This window comes from Daucus carota, chromosome 1, assembly GCF_001625215.2.
Source record: "Daucus carota subsp. sativus chromosome 1, DH1 v3.0, whole genome shotgun sequence".
Taxonomy (NCBI): Eukaryota; Viridiplantae; Streptophyta; class Magnoliopsida; order Apiales; family Apiaceae; genus Daucus; species Daucus carota.
In genome coordinates this window covers 40,102,622-40,121,745 of record NC_030381.2, presented here as the reverse complement: position 1 = coordinate 40,121,745, position 19,124 = coordinate 40,102,622, and the positions used below count along the sequence as shown (strand labels likewise).

At 34.7% G+C, this 19,124-nt stretch overlaps 2 protein-coding genes across 6 annotated transcripts; both read right to left on the bottom strand.

The window, feature by feature from the left end:
• Positions 1–5,459: 5,459 nt before the first annotated feature.
• LOC108205214 (heterogeneous nuclear ribonucleoprotein Q) lies at positions 5,460–11,929 on the bottom strand. Of its 5 annotated transcripts, none has more exons than XM_064083925.1 (9): positions 11,776–11,929; positions 10,594–11,035; positions 10,332–10,448; positions 10,077–10,217; positions 9,799–9,975; positions 6,721–6,925; positions 6,101–6,282; positions 5,932–6,017; positions 5,460–5,845 (listed from the first exon to the last, which is right to left on the bottom strand). In XM_064083925.1, exons 2-9 carry the CDS (start codon positions 10,969–10,971, stop codon positions 5,704–5,706), a joined length of 1,428 nt encoding a protein of 475 aa, XP_063939995.1. In that variant the 5' UTR covers positions 10,972–11,035; positions 11,776–11,929; the 3' UTR covers positions 5,460–5,703. The 5 variants fall into 5 exon arrangements, with proteins under 5 accessions (XP_063939995.1, XP_017230559.1, XP_017230563.1 ...); XM_017375070.2 differs by having other exon boundaries at positions 5,932–6,020; positions 11,786–11,925; XM_017375074.2 differs by having other exon boundaries at positions 11,786–11,925.
• A 948-nt stretch (positions 11,930–12,877) lies between these two features.
• Positions 12,878–15,953, bottom strand: LOC108208248 (protein IQ-DOMAIN 17). The gene is made up of 5 exons (XM_017378771.2): positions 15,577–15,953; positions 15,042–15,317; positions 14,377–14,622; positions 14,160–14,297; positions 12,878–13,999 (listed from the first exon to the last, which is right to left on the bottom strand). Exons 1-5 carry the CDS (start codon positions 15,739–15,741, stop codon positions 13,205–13,207), a joined length of 1,620 nt encoding a protein of 539 aa, XP_017234260.1. The 5' UTR covers positions 15,742–15,953; the 3' UTR covers positions 12,878–13,204.
• Positions 15,954–19,124: the final 3,171 nt, after the last annotated feature.

The following is a 19,124-nucleotide window of genomic DNA, read 5'->3' as shown; positions in this document are numbered from 1 at the left end:
CTTTTATCAAATTTTCAATAATTTTAGGTGGGTGGTAATTTAATTATATAATAAAATTTTAAACTGTGTATATTTTTTGTATTTATATATTAATAAATATCATAGTGAGAATATGTGTACATATGAATATCAATATAATATGACTTAAAATATAAATAAATATACAATATGAATTACTTTTATAATATAAATAATCTCAATTTAAAAGAACCAAACCAAACCAAACGTGCTCAGTATATCCCGCTTAGAGCAGGGTCTGAAGAGGATAAAATATACGCAGACCATGCCTCTACCTTAAAGTAGAGAGGTTGTTTCCGTGAGACCCCCGGCTTAGTGCATAATAAATAAAATTATGTGTGATACAATATAACTATAATACCTTAGCCTATGGCCTTCTTCACATGGGACTTACCTAAAAATTTCTTGGTTTAAGTGGTGAAGTCCATTGAAGAAAACAAACGGAGAAATCAAGAACCATTACTTACACGGATTGCAAAGTTGAAAGCTTGGGAGAAGAGATCGGGTGCCAACCAAATTGGAACCCAAAATCTTGAAATCTTACAATGATTTGCACATTAACACCGATGAAGACCTCTCTAAACCCATTTTCACTAATATACCAAGAACAACTCCATGGACTCTCACTACTTTGATCGCACTGCATTCCACCGGAATGACTTCATTGAAACTCCCTCAGACAACCTTGGCGATTGCGTCGCTTTGACAACCGCTACACCGTAACCATTTGATAGCAGACACACCACAACAATTCTCAAATGACAATGCCGTGAAAGCGCCCTCGAGCGGGAGAGCAAATCAATTAGGAATTGTTTAAACATTCGAAACTCCCTCATAAAACAACATCAATTTGCAAGATTCAAAACAAGTGACTCATTCACAAAGAAAAAAGTGTGCAATGTATATGGCATAGTGAATGCGACTAAACTCCACAAATTTCCAAAACATGTGATTACATGTGCCGCACAAAGTCGAAAGAAAAGATGAACGGAATCTTGAAGATTGGGAGAGAAGAATAAGAGAGCGGTTAGTCGTATTTCAGGCTTAATTATTATTATTATCTCTCAATTTAAAAGAGATGAACCTATATCAAAAAAATAATTTAAAACAGCCCGTGCTTTGCACTGGTTAAGAAGCTAGTTAAATTAATATCTCATAGATTATCAAATAATATGTTAATTGTATGTAGTAGAGTAGTGTAGTAGCAGTGAGTAACTGAGTATATATAAACCTCATCAGTTTAAACATACAAGAATGCTTGTCAGACTATATGAAGCACAAACAAATATTTTAGCTATTGTAAGCATGTTATCATTAAGTTAATTTATATGCTTAGGTTTTTGTTTTGTTGTATACCATTGAACATATTATAAATAGTTTCTTGTACAAATGATTGTCTAAATTTCAAAATCCCTCCTTAACCATTAATCAAGTCAACTAATTTATAAATAAATTGAAAATATGTTTTCTAATTTTTTTTACGGTTTCAAAACCGAAACCGCACTGATTGAAATCGAACCAGGGTTTCTAAACCGAAATCGAAACCGCCGATTTTGTTACGGCTGCAGTTTTCAATTTTTGAAATCGAGGACTTCCGATTTCGGTTTTATCCAAAAATCGAACCGAATCGAGATTTGCTTTCTCCTAATTGTCTGATTTTGGCTCTGGCTTAAAGTTGTTTTTAATTTTAAGTTTAATTGTATAGTTTGTGTAATAAATTTAAAATTGATTTTGAATTGAAAAATTGCTTAAAATAAGTTAGTTGAACAATATTTTAATTTTATAATTTGATAATAATAATTCTTAAAAATATTATTATATTTTTAATCAATCAAAATTTGAATATAATACAAAGATATTCAAACAAATAGTAAATCTACGTTTTTAGTTTTAACTTGTCATTTTAATTCATTTCCTAGTGTGTTCAGCTGGAATTTTAATTAATATTATATTGTGAATGAATTTTAATAAATTGTATTTGATTTTAATTTTTCCGTGATTTCAGACACAATGTTTCGGAATTGATGTACTATTCAACCTATCAAGGTTCACCTCTTTATACAGATACTCCCTCCATTCCAAAATAATAGTCGTTTTGACTTTGTGCACGTATTTTGAGGTGTAAAAAAACATACTTCTACACATTATTTTTGAATAAAAGTTTAACATCTCTATTTTTATTCAGAAAAAGAAAATTTCAAAAAATAACACGTAGAGATATGTTTTTTTTCACCTCAAAATACGTGCACAAAGTTAAAGCGACTATTATGTTGGAATGGAGGGAGTACAATTCATGACATTACATGTGGTGTTTCGTTGGGTTCAAAAATCCGAGCCCAACATTTAGATTTATACGTTAAAAGTATTTATAAGTTAAGAAGTACTTATAAAAACTTGAAAATATTAGTGTTAATGCATTTTGGAAGTATTTATAAGTTAAGAAGTATTTATAAGAACTTGAAAATATTAGTGCATTTTGGGCAGCAATACTTCTGGCTTCTTTCGATAAGAAATCGAATTCTACTTTTCTTAATCTTTTTGTGTAAAAAATCGGAAACATTTATAAGAAGATGAGAATGCTAGTTTTTATTTCAGGATTTCTACTTCTTTCTCAAATAGTTTAATCACTTATATTCATAATCTACTTTTCAATTCTAGTCAACTTCTTTATTTTAAGCAAGAAGCAATTTTTTAACCTTACCCAAACGACCTCTTAGTTTTTATTATATGGCTTCTAATTTTTTCCAAATATTTTAATCCTTTATAAATCTTAATTTATTTCTAATTTCTATTAATATTTTTATTTTAAAGCAATAAGCATTTATTTAAAAAGTTCACCCATACCGTCCGTCAGGTACCATCTTGCTAAAGTCAACAGGCAGCTTGCATTGCAGGTAGAGGTAGGCCAGGTTAGGTAAGAGGTTTTAGAGTGCGTCAATTGTCATCGCCAGTCCAAAGTCTTTTCTTTGTAATGTGTACCGGTGTGGATGGCCTTTTTTCCTTCCATTCTGGCAGGAAAGAATCCCTTCTCACGAGCTGCGCTTCGGAATCATCGAAACACCGCAGGGCGTAACACCAACTCCTATTATTAGGGCTGCACATGGGCTGGGTTGGGTCGGTTTCGGCCATTCAAGCGACCCAACCCATTTAGTACGGGTTACAAAAATTTAACCCATTAATCATAAAAAGAATTTGAAACCCAACCCTATTAATTGTATGACGGGTTGGGTTGGTTAGGGTAGGGTTGCTCGGGTTGAAAATTTTGCAAGATAAGCATAATCCAAAATATGTTTTACACCATTTTGTTGTGTACAATTAGCAATAACATAGGACACTGCACCGATACAAAATATTAGGTGCTTTTAGAGTGTAGATATTCTCTCCATACTAAGGTGGACAGCTGAATCTTAATACAGTAATAACTATTTTTTGAAAGAATATACAGTAATAACTATTAAAAATAATGCTTCCGCCATGATTTATAATCATAAGAACTAGCAATGTGAGTCGTTTGATTTGAACTACAAAGCTTTATTTCTAATTGTTTCTGCACATTGCACTATACTCACTGCACATTCTATCATCAAATAAGTAATATAGTTCCGTGAGCAACCAAAAATATTCTATCAAAGTGTTAAAGATATTTTTTGGCCGGGTTGGGTTGGTTTAAGGTTTTTAAAAGTTATATTTCGACCCAACCCATTATAAACGGCTCAACCAAAAATCAACCCAATTAACCCACGGTTTGGAATGGGTCGGGTTAGTCGGCCTAGTTCAAGGTTGGGTTGGGTTGGTTTGAACGGGTTGGACAACCCATGAGCAGCCCTACCTATTACTGCTCATAATAAATTACTTGAGTAAACTGTGAGGTGATACTTGAAATTTATCCCATTTAGCATTTCAATGACCTTTATTTCAAATTAAAAACAAAATAAAAAATATAAGAAAAACACATATTATTTGTATTTTTATGGTGCACTCTGGTGTAGAGTGGATTCTTGTATATGGATTTTTCCATTGCAGAAACAATTACATTTTATCAAATCAAATTGAACTCATAAGTGATAACCCGTATCCGTGCAGATCGATCCACATGTAGAGCGACTACGATGGAGCCTTTTACTAATGAGATTATCGCGATGGAGTCGTGATACTAAAGTCTGAACTCGGGTTAATGTGTTTTCACTGGCCAGACTGGATGTGGTTGCATGAGTTGAGCGAGCCTTTCATGACCCTGCAGGGGAATGGGATGGCTCTCGTGAGCCCTACCCAGACTGACCCGTTCAGGCAACACCAACAGCTTTTCAAATGACTTTTCCCATCCTATTGCTGATATGATAATAATGACTGACAAACTGATGATTGTCAAGCAGTCAACCCAAACTACTAGCATCTATCATGTCATTCTCTCAAGCTTTAAAAGCTTGAAAGCGTTAGACTTCTAATGTTCTTGTGTGATACTCCCTCCGTCCCTCTGGATTTTTTACGTATACTGTTTGCACGCATTTTGAAGCTCCTATAAAGTATAGTTCATAACTTTTTTTAAAATATTCCATTCTTGAATAAAAGTTTAAACATCAAACTTTTATTCAGAGAAAAAAATTTAAAAAAATATATTATGCAACTATACTTTAAATTAGCGTGGAAAAACATGCCAAAAAGTAACGTAAAAAAATGAAGACACAGGGAGTAGTACAAAAGCCCAACAGAAGACAGAGTCAACAGTCTAGACGAGCCTAAGCATAAGGACTAAGCTGCACTCTGAGACTGACAATCCCCCAATTGGTTCAACTTCTTTCCAACAAACAGTTAGGCCTGGTAATTTGACACGTGACACGCTAACACGAAACGAAACGACACGAAAAAAATGGATATGGGTTTTGATTTTCGATACACGAAACACGAAAGTACACGAACACGAAATTACACAATAGATTTCGTGTCGGATATGGGTTTTCATTTGGGGTACACGAAATACACAAAAGTACACGAAATATTTGTAAATAATATTTATTATATATATGTTATGATATATTAAATATATAATTGAGTAAAAAGTATATATTTATATGTATGTGTGGATATATATTGTAGATACATTAACAAATTTATAGAGAATTGTATACAAGTATAAATATATCATTCACATTTAATAAATTTATAAAGGAAAATATATATTAAATCCATTTTTTGATTAAAAAATATATTAATATTTTTATATATAATATACACGAAAAGTACACGAAATATACACGAAACGATTCGGATCGGATACGGGTTTCAAATTAGGTACACGGAATTAATAACGGGAGGATACGGGTTTCACCTTCGAGTACACGAAACACGAAAATACACGAAACGAAAGTATACGAAACGAAACGATTGCCACCCCTACAAACAGTGACTTCATGCTATTGTCGAAAAGAAATTAGTCTATAGAAGACAATGCAAGAAAATCTTTATTGTAATAATAAAAGATAAAGAAGCAACTAAAAGGCCATCCCTCCACAGTACTGGGATGGAGAATAATTTATAAACTCCTCACTACCATGGTCCTATGCTAACATTTTAAAAGATAAAGGGAAAGCTTACACAAGACACGATTATAAGTTTTCCATCAGTAGTTTGTAGCTCTCCAGGTACATGTTACTTTCGTTTTCAACTAATAGGGACGATATCGTCGACCTAATAGGGACGATATCGTCGACCCCGATTGGCAGCATCATTGGCACCACCAGGTCGTCCTCGCCCTTGAGGTCCACCTGTTCCATTGGTCCGGTCATTTCTCCGGGCCGGCATTTGTGGCATCTGTACACCAGGCTGCTGACTGTATAATACCGAAATCAGTAAAACAGACCAAATAGATAACAACACATCTGAGAGTAGAGGCTATATCAGGGAATGACAACTTACAGAACATAGCCAATCCGGCCATCTGGTAGAACCATTGGCACCATCTGCATTCCTGCTGGCATTGGCCCCCTCCCGTAAATCATAGGCTGCTTCATATGTGCAAAACCGTTTTGTCAAACTTTTTCAATCAAAATCATTACAAGAAACTAAATTTAGTTCACTAAGATACCTGCTGATATCCTGCCGCAACACCATATCCTGCCCCGACAGGAGCAGCATATGGGTTACCAGGGAAGCCACCATACCCAGGGCTGGGAATATAATTTGGAACGAGCCCAGAATTGTGGATATTTGCACCGTCAGGCTTCCTATCACTTTGGGGCTTTGCAAGGACCACTTCCAACACCTGACCTGCAGATCATTATATTGTTACTCTCTGCTTATAGTAACTTAATGAAAAGCCATTCCATCAATGTACTCAGCCTTTAATCTAAATTAAAGCCAATAAAAATATACAAGGATGTTACTTGGTCCATACATCAAAAAATGTTCAAATAAATCTTAAAATCAGACTGGCAACCTAAACTCTCTGTGATAACCTGGCAAAATCAACATGATCAAATAATAAAGGACCCAATATATACATCTTTTAGAATTAGTCATCACTAGATCAGTAATATTCAAAATTTCTATAGTCCAGCATCTGAAGCTTCTCAATACTCAAAGGGTAAGCCTACTTACAACAGCACATAACATATTATTAACCAGAACTCTTATATATTCTTTTGGTTTCAATCATTTTGTTTTTCATGTTACAACCAAAACCAGACAAGTATGCATATATAATACCATTAATTTCATATTTCTCTGCATCGTTGACAGCTTTCAATGCACTTGACCTTTCTGCAAAATGAATAAACCCAAAATCTCCTTTGCCGCCACTTTTGGAAGGAGGCATGACAACTTTTTTAACTTCACCATGGCGCTCAAAGAGTTCCTTTAATTGCTCAGATGGTGTGTTCTCAGGTATGTTCTTCACATAAAGAGCCTTGACCTAAAAAATCAAAACACAACAATCCGCGAGTTCAAGAGAATGAATATAATGTGTTCTAAACAAATGGCTATGATATTGCTAGCTTATGCACAAGACAGATTTGTAATTCTTTTACAACCAATCGTTTCTCAAACAAGAATATGAATATATTAAAATATCAAAACGCAGCTCTCAAGAGAACATAATTGCAGTTCAATTAAATATCATGTGGTTATAAAGGCCAACAGGTTGTTGGCCGGAAATATTGTAATGCAAATGAGGACCTTATGTCGATGCAAAAGGCTGATCTTAACAATATTTTAAAGCGGTGTGAATGGGAAGGCATTGTTATACAAAGAAACTTTTTGTAATCCCAAATATGTTAAATTAAATATGTTAGCTTCTGGTTCAATAAACCACCAAGCTTTGTGTTTTGTGATTCTCATCTCCTCCCCAATACGCCTTTCTTTGCGATTTCTTTGACTTCTTACACTAGTTATCACTTATTTATAAAAAGATTGTAGTAAGTTGAATTGAAAGAATTAAGAATAGGCAAACATATATGTCCATAAAGAAATTAAGAGCTTATGATTTGAAGGAACGTCAATTGGCCTATATTTCCACCGAATTTTATTTACCGTGGAAACTGAAACCTTCAAACAGAAAAATTTCTACGTCTTACCTACCTTCACATTCCTGATCAACCTCGGGTTTGGGAACTGCAGATGATGTTTTCGCAGACACCATAGTTGCATAATCAGACTTGTGTTTCAGTTGTCATAATTCATTTAAGGTTTTATAAATTTGGGGAAAAAAGGATTAAAAATTAAAAAAGGCTTAATTACATTTTTATACAACAATATGTGTTTATTTACTAAAGAACGTAAAGGTGTTAGACTACAAAATACATCCATAGACAGAAGCCCCTACTTTTGTGTTATAATCAAAATTTTAGCCCCTAGCCTCCAATATGTTGAACGAGATAAGTATTATAGGTAGTCATAACTGAGAGTTACACTAAAAATTAGATCATTTACAAGTTTGGAGAGAGGAGACTGTTTACGAGTCATGACCAGAAAAACATCACCTTAGAACATCTCCGATAGGGATGCCCATAAGGGTACCAAAATCTATGTGGCAAGGGGGCCCAATTTCCGCAGAAGTTTTCAACTTTTGGCACCCCAGTAAAATGGCAAAAGCACTTTCTTATATCAAAAGTATAAATCATTCATACCTATTGTATAATATCTAGTCTCTAGTTCTTATACAAATTACATACTTTTTCATATGGAGACCTTTTAGGCACCTTGTAGGCGATGTCAAGTATTGAGACAGTGCCAAATTTGATATGGATGAAAAAAAATGTAAAAAATTATTATTTCTAGTGAGTAGGCAGTGTTTGGCACCCCTTTGGGTTGCCTCTGTTGGAGATGCTCTTACACTATGTATATGAAAAAGAAAGCACCTAGTCATGTTTTTAACAAATTGGGTTAATCTTATCATCATACTAAAACTATCAGTGCAGTTGAGAAATTCAAACTAGGGAATTATTGTAATACAATAGATACATGTCAGCAAAAAGAGTAAACATCAACAGAATTGCATGCATGTAAAATAGTGCATCTCATATCAATAATATTTAACAACATTACTGAACCATGAACTTCAGAAGTATTTAAACCTTAGAAAGAAGCAGTAATCATTTTAAAAGGTCTAAGCCACATGTCCAGGTGAACCAATTTACTGGCATGAATCATGATTGCAAACTCCAACATAAAGATGCAATAGTACAAAAGGTAAAATTTTAAACTCCTACTGCAAGCAAACATAACACCTAATTCATTAAGTGAATAACAGTAAGTCATAGTCCTATGGCTACCTCAATATGTCTAGTGAGTTCCTCTACGTCTAGGCCAAAAAAAATTGCTATGGCCATCTACCAAAGAAATTTATGAGAGATGAGTGGCACCGCTGATTCACAATTTTGATTTTAATAATTAAAAAATATTTCTTTTATTTTTTCGAAATATATATATTATTTAGTAGTATATATAAAACTCCAAAAAGAACATTATATATAATTAAATTCACTAATGTAGTAATGTGCAATAAATAAAAAATAAACAGATTAAGATGATAGTGTTGACAGATAGGGTGAGTATAACACTTTTGAAAATTTCCAAAAAAAACTAATCATGGGATAGAGCTCACAAGTCTATATGTTATATATCACACATCAATCGAATGACTTCTCAGGCTATTATTTATGATAAAAACAAAAGTAACACTTCCAGTATTTTACACGGATGCACCTTCTCCTCAATTAGGTATCCACATCCTGAAATATACTTAAAACTTTCAAAAGTAAATTAAATTTTATCCTTGGATTTCCACATTTGTTCTTCATTCTGACTTCACCCAAAAGGTTCAACATCAAGTTAAACATCAAGAGAGTTCATAAGTCAGACGAAACCAAGACACTTTGCTGGAATATTTGGAAATACTTTGTATTACAATTAATTTCAAAAATGTTAAGGTTAATCTATATTCATGAACAACACATGTACTCTGTGTGTGCCCCAGAGATTTTCCAAGAGAAGGGACTAAAATGTTGAGACATACCCTTTTGAGTGTTATATGAGTCGTTTGTTTTAGCAAAAATACACTAAAAGTAAAACTCTTTTGCTATAGGAGTGGTTCGCATGTGAGTGCGTGCAAATGTTTAGAATAATTAAATTTTGAGTCTGCATCTGAATTATAGGTGTATGTTGAAACATACAATCAACATACACACACAGTGAATAAATTGCTTGAACTGGACACAAAGTTTTACAATTTACAAAATGAACCACAAGAACTCAATCGAATTTATATAAAAAACAATGTAAAATTACCTGAGCAGAAGAAGAATGATCAGGTGTACTCTTGGGATCAGCCCAAGTTACTGTTGGAGTGTTTCCTTCCAGTTTAAAATCAGCACTTGACATTTTCTGTCTCGAATAATCAGCACATGAATTGTTGAAATACTCAACAAAAGCAAAACCTCTATTACGGCTTGGAACTTGAGGATCCTGTATCACAAAGACAAGTTTATGGGTAGGCTCACATGACCACTTTAGTTAAATATCAAGCTTATGACATATTTTAGTATCTGTAAGAAGTAGCAACACACCTTGATAAGCTCAATGTGCTCTGCCCCTGGCCCAACCTCATCAATTAATTTTTTAAACTCATCATCAGTCAAGTTCTTTGGAACATTGCCAATAAACAGTCTGTATTTAGTTTCAGACAGAGAGCACCTCAAAGTTCTACCCTGCAAGTAGAAATGTACAGAAGCACAAAATTTCAGCAAAGTAGGCATGGGGGTTAAGTATCATCCAAAGTTTGCATGAAACAGAGAAAACATTCAAAGATTAGCCGTGTCTACCTTATACTCTTTACTATGCAACTGTTCAATTGCCTTCTGGGCAACATCCTTTGTCTTGAATGACACAAAAGCAAAACCTTTACTTTCACCAGTGTCTTTATTTTTCATCAACCTTATCTATAAAAATCACCAAGAAATTAATAGATATAAAACAAGGATAGTCACCACCAAAGTGACATTAGTAAAAGAGAATAACTCACTGTCACGGGATCCTATCTCATATTTATCCTATTATCTAATTTTGTCCTGGAAGAAAACTAACCTCAACGATATCACCCACAGAATCGCAAAGATCTCGCAAGTCTTCTTCCGTAATATCTCTGGGAAGAGCACCAATAAAAACCTCAGAACCATGAGGAGGAAGAGCAAGAAGTTCCACATGCTTTTGCGTGTCCTCATCATCCACAGGTGCAGAAGGCTTTTCTTCATCTTCAATAGATTCATTCGCATTGTTGCTTGAACGGCTTTTGTCATCTTCAGGGGACTCCTTCCCAGAATTTTGACTTTTCAAATCGTCTTGTTCATCCTGTACATCATCACCTCCTTCATCCTCCAACTGTTCCTCAACATCATCATCCATCTCTTCATAATTGTCGTCATCAAAATCCACACGGTCCTCAACTTCTGCACCGTCTGCCATCTATATATCTCAACCCTTCCGCTCTTCCAATACAATAGCTGCAGTCCAATTCAGCCAAATTCACCTGCAGCATAAGATACCGAACCAGGTGTGTGAAGCAAAGCTGCAAAAGTGTCTATCAAGAAAGTACTGTTCCATTTAGTGGGGAAGTGTCGAACAAGGTCAGTGAGGGATAATAAAATGAGAACAAAATTATAGACGGAAGCGAAAGATATAAGTGGGAGGAGCGAATAATATAAATGTTTGCGAATTATATATGATAAGGTTTGTGGGATTTATCGAGGAATATAACAAATCGGTGGGATTAGCTCCAATTCAAACTGGTATGACTGGAACCGAATAACTTCCGCAAATTACTATATATATACACAAAAAAAGTAAAAATCCCATTCCAATCCCGGAAATTGCAATATTTAGAATAAAGGGATTGCAAAATTGTGTGAATTAATAATAAAACAAAAACAGCTGAAGTAATAAGAGATAGCTGAGTGCAATAATCCATTACCTTACAGATCTGTGAAAGCAAATGGGATTGCAAAGTAGTGACCGGAGAGCAAATACGAGCCAAGTGAATATCAATAAGATTGTAATTGTAAGTTTATAAACATTATTATTATTATAATTATACATATGAAGAGGAGAAAAGAATCCCCATTCGTGTTTCATCATTTTAAAGCTGTATATATGTGTATGTATCGAGTTAATGAGAATGATAGTGAGAACAGATCTAAAAGAGAGGCCTGCGTGTATATGTATGTATGTATATGTATAAATGAAAATTAGATATGGAGAAGGGGATGATACTTTTGCATACCAGAAAGCAAATTTTGAGCTCTGCGCTTTAATCTTTTTGCAATTTCTTTGCTATCAATCTCTCCCCTTTCGTCTCTGCCCCGCCCTTATATATATTACCTCTAGTACTCTACCACCTACAGGCCCTAATTTTCATCAAACGGGTGGGTCGTCAATGGTTATTTCGACCCATTCTTTTTCTTCCTCTCGATATTATAATAATATAATAATATTATTATCGATATGTTTATTTCTTTGTTGTTTATTCTATAATACGCTCAATAATTAATTTATATTATAAAACTTGTTATTTGTTCCCTATGTCCTTTACATCCTCCCGTTACTATTTTTACATTGTTTTGAAAATCCTACAGTGAGACCTCTCTTTTTTACATTTTCTAGTTATGTGTCCAAAATCATAAACTGATTTCATTTCAAAATTTTCAAATTGCAAATTCAACTTTTCAATACATCTCTCTCTACTTGCTTTGTTCTTCCCAATTAATATATTATTTTTTTTGTGTTTTAAGAATATTTAATCTATAATTTTTAGTTGTTAAATGATTTTATTTCACTTGTTATTATTTTTGAAGTGGGAGATTAAAAATAGGATGTAGAATGATGTAAGTCAAGGTTGTGTTCTTAACCCAATAGTGAACATACTCCTTTATTATGAGATATTTGTAAATTTTGTTGAGTGTATATATTTGTGTCTTGTATTTTAGATTTTGTTTGTGTTTGTTGGGGGTAGAATGTAAAATGATACAGTATAGTTTAAAATTTTGGATTAAAAACAATCTCAAATTTATGCTAAAGTAGAATATATCAAAATATGAACACAAATGAGAAATATTGGCATTATCAAAATTATAATATTTATTAATTTAGGAATACTACCCGGAAAACTTAATTCTGAGCTATGAGTTTGTTCCGAAGAATACAAGAATTGGGGTTTGTAGCTTGTAGCTTGAGAGTGATGAGACTCAAATGTGATCAGCCTGTGACATTGTCTGGAATATACTTTCGAATATATTTAAAAACATTAAAGATGAAATATGAAAACAGAAAGAAACCAAACCAATGTTTGAAGTGGGAGATGAATAACAGTCAGAACTACTTTCGAGAATCATGCCTTCTTCAACTTCACAATTTGTTTATTTAACAGACAAAGCAGAAAGAAACCAATGTTTGAAGTGGGAAACAAATTACAGTCAAAACTACATTCAAGAATCACAACTTCAACTTCACAGTTTGTTTATTTAACCAACCCTCTACGAATTAACATACAATTCACACCACACTAATACCTGATGGCCTGTCAATTTGCCAATGAACCTCGAGGAAAAATAAAAAGAGGAGAGTAATGGCATAAGCTAGGAACCCTAACCTAAGAAGTTAGACGAGTAAGCTTTCTAGTGATATGTCATCAACTCAATAATCATCACCTCAGCCACCTCCTGAGGTCAGTGGTTGACGAAGGAGATATCTCACCACCAAGACTCTCCGTGCAACAAGAGGAGTAATTAGACTGTTGTTCCATCCCGAAATTAACTCCACTAATGCTCTTGAAGCTTGGACTCTTTAAACTGTGTCCATAACCACCACTGTATCTGGCTCCAATATTGTATGGGTCAGGTACTGGGTAGGATAGACGCTTCTTTGCCACTGATGAAGCTCGTTCTCTTTCCGGGGTTGATGGCCTCTGCCTCGGTGCACTCTGCGAACGGATTCTGGCCTTGGCAGATTCGGTTGCGGCCATGTAATTAGGTATTGGAACGCCACCAGCTCCACTTGTGGAGCCTCGTGTAGGTTGCAACCCACCATTGTAGTAGTAATTAGACCTCAAGCTTGGTGTTTGAGAAGCTTGGTAGCTTCTTTCTTCTCTCACAAAACGAGGGCTTGCAGAACGCACCTGAAGGGGGGGCCTTGTTCTGGAAGGGGATGGTGTGACGGGGGACTGGTGCTGTAGATTAATCTGCGCTCTATGGAGAGGAGAACTGGGCCGCTGTTGTTGTAGGTAATATTGATTTTGATTTGCTCGACTATAGTTGGGAGCCAAGTAAGAATAAGGTTGTGATGTGTCAATTTCAACAGTTTTAATCTGGTCTCTTTGATCAGTGGAAGATCTTCCCCTGCTATCCCATTGTTTGCCATTCGTCAATCGGTCACGCCGTTGGTTTGTTTCTCCAATATCAGCTTCACTTCCTATAGATGAATTTCTACCACTTCTCCGCATCTTAAATAATGTGAATTCAAAAAAGTTTGTAAAAATTAGCTCTACGATTTCATAGTTACAAGATTAAAAAAACATAGTGTATAATACAGAAGTTTATTTTCTAGAAATAAGTGCTTCAACAGAAAGATAGATAATCATCACACAACATTACTGAATTAACCTGTTGAGAGAAGGCCTGAGACAGAGTTCTTTCACGCTTTAAAGCAGCATCCTTCCTATTTTGTAGCATCGCTTTCACCTCCTCAACTGTGTGTGGGCGGTCATCCCAATCATCAGCAATGCTACTTCCATCTCTTGACTGTCATCAAGGGTTACCAATTTAAGATCATAATTCTGTGGATAAAAATGAAGTAAATGCAAAAGAACTGTCTACATACCATTGATTTTCTATCAGAAATATCTTGAAGGTATCGTGACTCCCACAAGCTAGCAGTGTCACTGAATGCTGACTTCCTGCTGCCATCATTTGATTGTCTCATGCGTTGGTCGAGTACTCGGGCCTGCACGCGAACTAGAGCTTGCATGCATTGAAGAGTCATCTTTGCTTGCTTCCTAACATTATGTCCCCTCACCAAAGCTTGCAACTTTACAAGCCCTTTCAGTGCACGGAGAGCTCTCCTTGCCTAAAAACCAAAAATTACCATTGAATCTCTTGACCTCTTTGCTTTTCTTCCCTCCTTTTCAAGGTACTTTGAGAATAAAGGAAACAATTGTATGTTGACAGGTTATGGTTTTAGGGTGATAGAAAGAAATACTTTAAGACATCATCTCAAGCCCTTCCAAAACAGACCAAAAACTAAAGTAATTAAAGGGTCATATAGGTATCACCCTTTGTCACTTACTATTCTTCACACTGAACTTTTTCTTTTGACATATTAAAAATACATATGAACATGACAAAGTTATTAGTTCGATCATTTGAATCCACTACGTAAACAAGCACAGAAATCATTATTATTGTTGTGTTATAAAATTGAAGATCCATATTGAATTGGTGAAGCAGAGATCTAGTGGTAAAATTAGAAATGAGGGAGAGACTCACTAGATATCCTCTGAAAGCAGTCTGAATGAGAATGGCAGCATAATCATAATTATTGTAATGTTGGGGCACGGTGGAAGGCCTGGCCAAGCGAGCAACTTCCATGGCGGCATGAGCGGAGGCCACTGCAGCCTCAGCAGCTGCAGCAGTAGCCACAGCCACCGCAATGGCATGATGCCTGTCTTCAACTAAACCATTTGCCGGTGTCTGTGGGACTAATGCATTATTATCAATCACATTGGAAGGCTTTCGGAAGAGCCATCTGCGTTTCTCCCTCTTCTGCAAACATAATAATAATTACAGTATGCTTGAAACAACAGGACATAGATCTCTATAACAGATGACTAGCATGTAACACAAACGATTTCACATCTGATATAAGTTCCCCTAGTCATGTTCTGCCACAAATATCACAAAAATCAAGGCTTATTTTACTACAGATCACCCATCACAATAGCACAAATCAATTTATGTTACTACAGATCACCCTCACATTGCTACAAATCATGCTAAAAATCATTAGTTAAAGGGTTTTTACCTTGTCATCATCAGAGGGCTGGGGATATTGAGGAGAGGGTTGTTCATCTTTTCTGCTTCTTGTACTTCTTTTCTCAGGGGAGTCTTTGCTAGAAGGAGATCTGAAGGCTCTTTTTACAGCAGTTAACCAGGAAGAGGATCCTGATGATGATCCTTTCTTTCCCATTAGTACTTTTACAATTAGGCCATGATCAATGCAACTCACCAGCCTTACACATTGGTCTTGCAAAAGCTACAAAATGCAGTGGAATTTGTTTAGTACTGCAACCAAACATACAGATGAAATGGTTTGGTTTGAATAGAGTACAGTAGCTGTGAATAAATCCAGAATGGGAAGGAGCTAAGTGTGTGTGTGTGTGTTTTGGGTTTTATTATGTTGATGATTCCAAGGGTGGGGAAGGAATCACATGACAAGTGATAGTGGGTTTGTCAGATAGCTTGTTAGCTGGTCAGCAGCTTTGAACACAATTATTTACTGTATTTTCAGGAACGAATTTGAGTGAGAGAGAGGGGAATGAAGAGTGCATGACCTAAAAAGCGGAGATCGAACTTAATTGGTGAAGTCACGGAACAAGGGTTAATCGAGTTTTAATTGGATTAATCAAGAATTAATCGGATAATTAATTGAATAATTAAATATTTAATCAGTTCAATAAGTTACAGAGTATGAATTAATTGTAATTAATCACCAATTTTTAGAGCATGAACACACTCTCTGACAGATTTATTATATCAGTACTGGTATTATTATAGTTGCAAGGTGTCAGTATATAAATGTGAGTGAAGGGGTGATATGGGGAAAGAGCATTGAGAGTTGTGTCTAGTCTGCAAGTGGAAATGCACGTTGTTGAGGGTTCACGTTAAAACAATAAAAACACTTGAAACGAAAAAAACAGCTATTCACCCACTTCCCCTTTATTAATAGCTGGCTCGGAAACCCCCGCCTCTCTTACTAGTATTACTGCCTTTTATTCTCAAATCTCTTCGAGTAACATGGTGCACCAGCTACTTAGTCTCAATAAAAAATAACAACTCGCATGGAGTCTGGGTAGAGACGGAGAGAAGCAAAGGAGATGTATGAGCCTGCTTTACGGGGTCTTCCTCCATCTATAGCGTCTTGATTGTTTGTCCCTGTGAGATTGTAAGTGAGGTCAAATGGAATGATGGCCCAATATCATATTTTAGAGTTAAAATATCTCAAATACAGAACGCAAAGTAATGTTGCCTTGCCTGCTTTTGTTTTTTCATTTTCTTTTTTAAAAATGATTTTGGTAATTCATAATAAAGTAATAATTAGAATGTAAATTAATCATCATTAATATTGCAGGGTTCATATTTTGAGTTTTAGAACGATTAAATTGATTGACGGTTAGGTTTTGAGATTGAGGGTTTAGGCCTCGAGCCTAAACCCTAATTAATTTGAGATTTTAGGGTCATGAGGTTCTAAAGCCGAGGAACCAGTTTAATAAGATAATAATTAGAACGTAAATTAACAGTCGTTAATATTTTAGGGGTCGTATTTGAGTTATAGAATGATTAATTTATACTTGAAATTAAATTGGCTTACGGTTAAGGTTTAGAGATCTTAAACCCTCAAACCTAAACCCTAATTAAAAAAGTCTAAACCGATGAACCAATCTAAAAAATAATAATTAAAACGTAAATTAACAGTTGTTAATATTTTAGTGTTTACAAATTAGATTTTCAAATAATTAATTACTTGAAAATATTTTAACGAGATAACACAAGCTAACGGGGGTGTATTCGATTGGGATTTTAATGTATTGTTTTTAGTCTACGAATTTTAATGGATTGTGTGTGATTTTGATTTTGTGTGGATTCTTGATAAAATGTCGCAGAGTTTATAGGATATAAGCACAATGCTTCAAAATTCCATTGATTTTGGTGGGATTTCAAAAAACTTAAAATACACCGAAGAATGCCACAAAATCCATCATTTTATGAAATGCAAAAAAATCCATCAGCATTTGAATACCGTCAGATTTTAATGGATTTTAAAGAATCTCAATTGAATACCATCGGATTTTAAAGCATAATTTAAAATCCCAATTGAATACCATCAGATTTTGTAGCATAATTTAAAATCCCAATTGAATACCTCGAGATTTTAATGGATTTCAAACAATCCTAACCGAATACCCTCGGATTTCATGAATGCAAAAAAATGCTTTAAAATCCCAATCCAATGCACCCCTCTAAATCTATCGAGAAAAGAAGGGCTATCGAGAAAAGAAGGGCTGAGGCCTAGGACTGCTTTTATAAGTTAAAAACGTGAGACCACTAACATCTTAAATGATGAACGAAGAAGCGTATAAAATTTTAGCAAATTGAAAAAGTCCATTACAAAGCCCAACAAAATTGAACCCTCTGATAGAACGTCCCCCGAGGGCCGAGATACCGTTATCAAATGAGGTAACCAGGCCCAACACCTGGTTAATTGTAAGTAATATAAAATGTCTTTAGTCAATTCAAAGTTTAGTTATATACTCCCTCCGTCTCTCTCATTTCTTTACAGTTGCTTCTTTGGGTTGTACCATCCAATTCTTTACATTTCACAACTTACCAAAAATAGTTAATGAGTCTCACTACTTCTCCGCTTTTCTTTCCTTTTCACACTACTTTTACTCCCCTGTCTTCTTTTTATATCTTAAAAATCAATGGGTCCCACCACTTCAGTCACTTTTCTTACTTTTTTCCATTACTTTATACATATTTCTTAACTTCCGTGCCCAACCCATTTGATAAGAATTAAGAAATGGGAGGGACGGAGGGAGTAATAGATTAATGAGATATTCTTACCCGTATACTCGTGATTTTGATTTTTCTAAATGATAAGCAAAATAATTTTGACTTATGGTTAATACATTATTATTATACCGTCAAACTCCTGCAAAGTCATGTTACTAAAAAAATTACTGATTCTAAATTTAGTCTTAAAATAAAATAAAAAAAAACTAAAAACTGAACAATGCTTGTTACATGGGTTAAAAACCAGATTGGATAAAAGAGGGTTAGGTAAAAATAGGTTAAAAGTACTTAAAACGGTCGACAGAGGGTTTTTACGATCGATAGAGCTGGATGAGAGTAATACATGATAAGTCTATTCTCCGACAACCTATCTCCTGTCGTACGTTGGAGCTGTTTGGAATTTAGAGGTTTAGGGCAAAATTAAAGTTTTGAGATATTTTAGATATTTGACAACTAAAATAAATTAATATTAGTGTTTGGTAGTTGCCGAATTGAAATAGAGGTTTGGATCCAAAAAGCTAATTTTGAAAAAATTAATTGGAGGAGCTTTTGAGATTAGCGTTTTTAGTTTGTGTCATAAAAAACTAATCAATCAGCTATTTACCAAGCAGTTTTATGAAAAACAGCTAATTCAATCCGCTAGTTAAAACATCTAATTCAATCAGCTAGTCCAAAAATCTAATTCGATACGCTAATAACTAACCGCTAATTCCCAAATAAAGCCATTATATTGTCTCACCAAAATCATAAATAATCCAAAACATTATATTCTCACACGTG

What these genes read in the sequence shown, in the direction of transcription:
- LOC108208248 (XM_017378771.2), bottom strand. Translation starts at nt 15,741, where the DNA reads ATGGGAAAGAAAGGATCATCATCAGGATCCTCTTCCTGGTTAACTGCT. An exon ending in TTTCTGATAGAAAATCAATG is followed by an intron (nt 14,298 to 14,376) that starts GTATGTAGACAG and finishes CCTTGATGACAG; the next exon opens with TCAAGAGATGGAAGTAGCAT. An exon ending in CTCAGGCCTTCTCTCAACAG is followed by an intron (nt 14,000 to 14,159) that starts GTTAATTCAGTA and finishes ACATTATTTAAG; the next exon opens with ATGCGGAGAAGTGGTAGAAA.
- LOC108205214 (XM_017375070.2), bottom strand. Translation starts at nt 10,971, where the DNA reads ATGGCAGACGGTGCAGAAGTTGAGGACCGTGTGGATTTTGATGACGAC. An exon ending in CTGTGGGTGATATCGTTGAG is followed by an intron (nt 10,449 to 10,593) that starts GTTAGTTTTCTT and finishes TGATTTTTATAG; the next exon opens with ATAAGGTTGATGAAAAATAA. An exon ending in AGCACATTGAGCTTATCAAG is followed by an intron (nt 9,976 to 10,076) that starts GTGTGTTGCTAC and finishes TTTGTGATACAG; the next exon opens with GATCCTCAAGTTCCAAGCCG.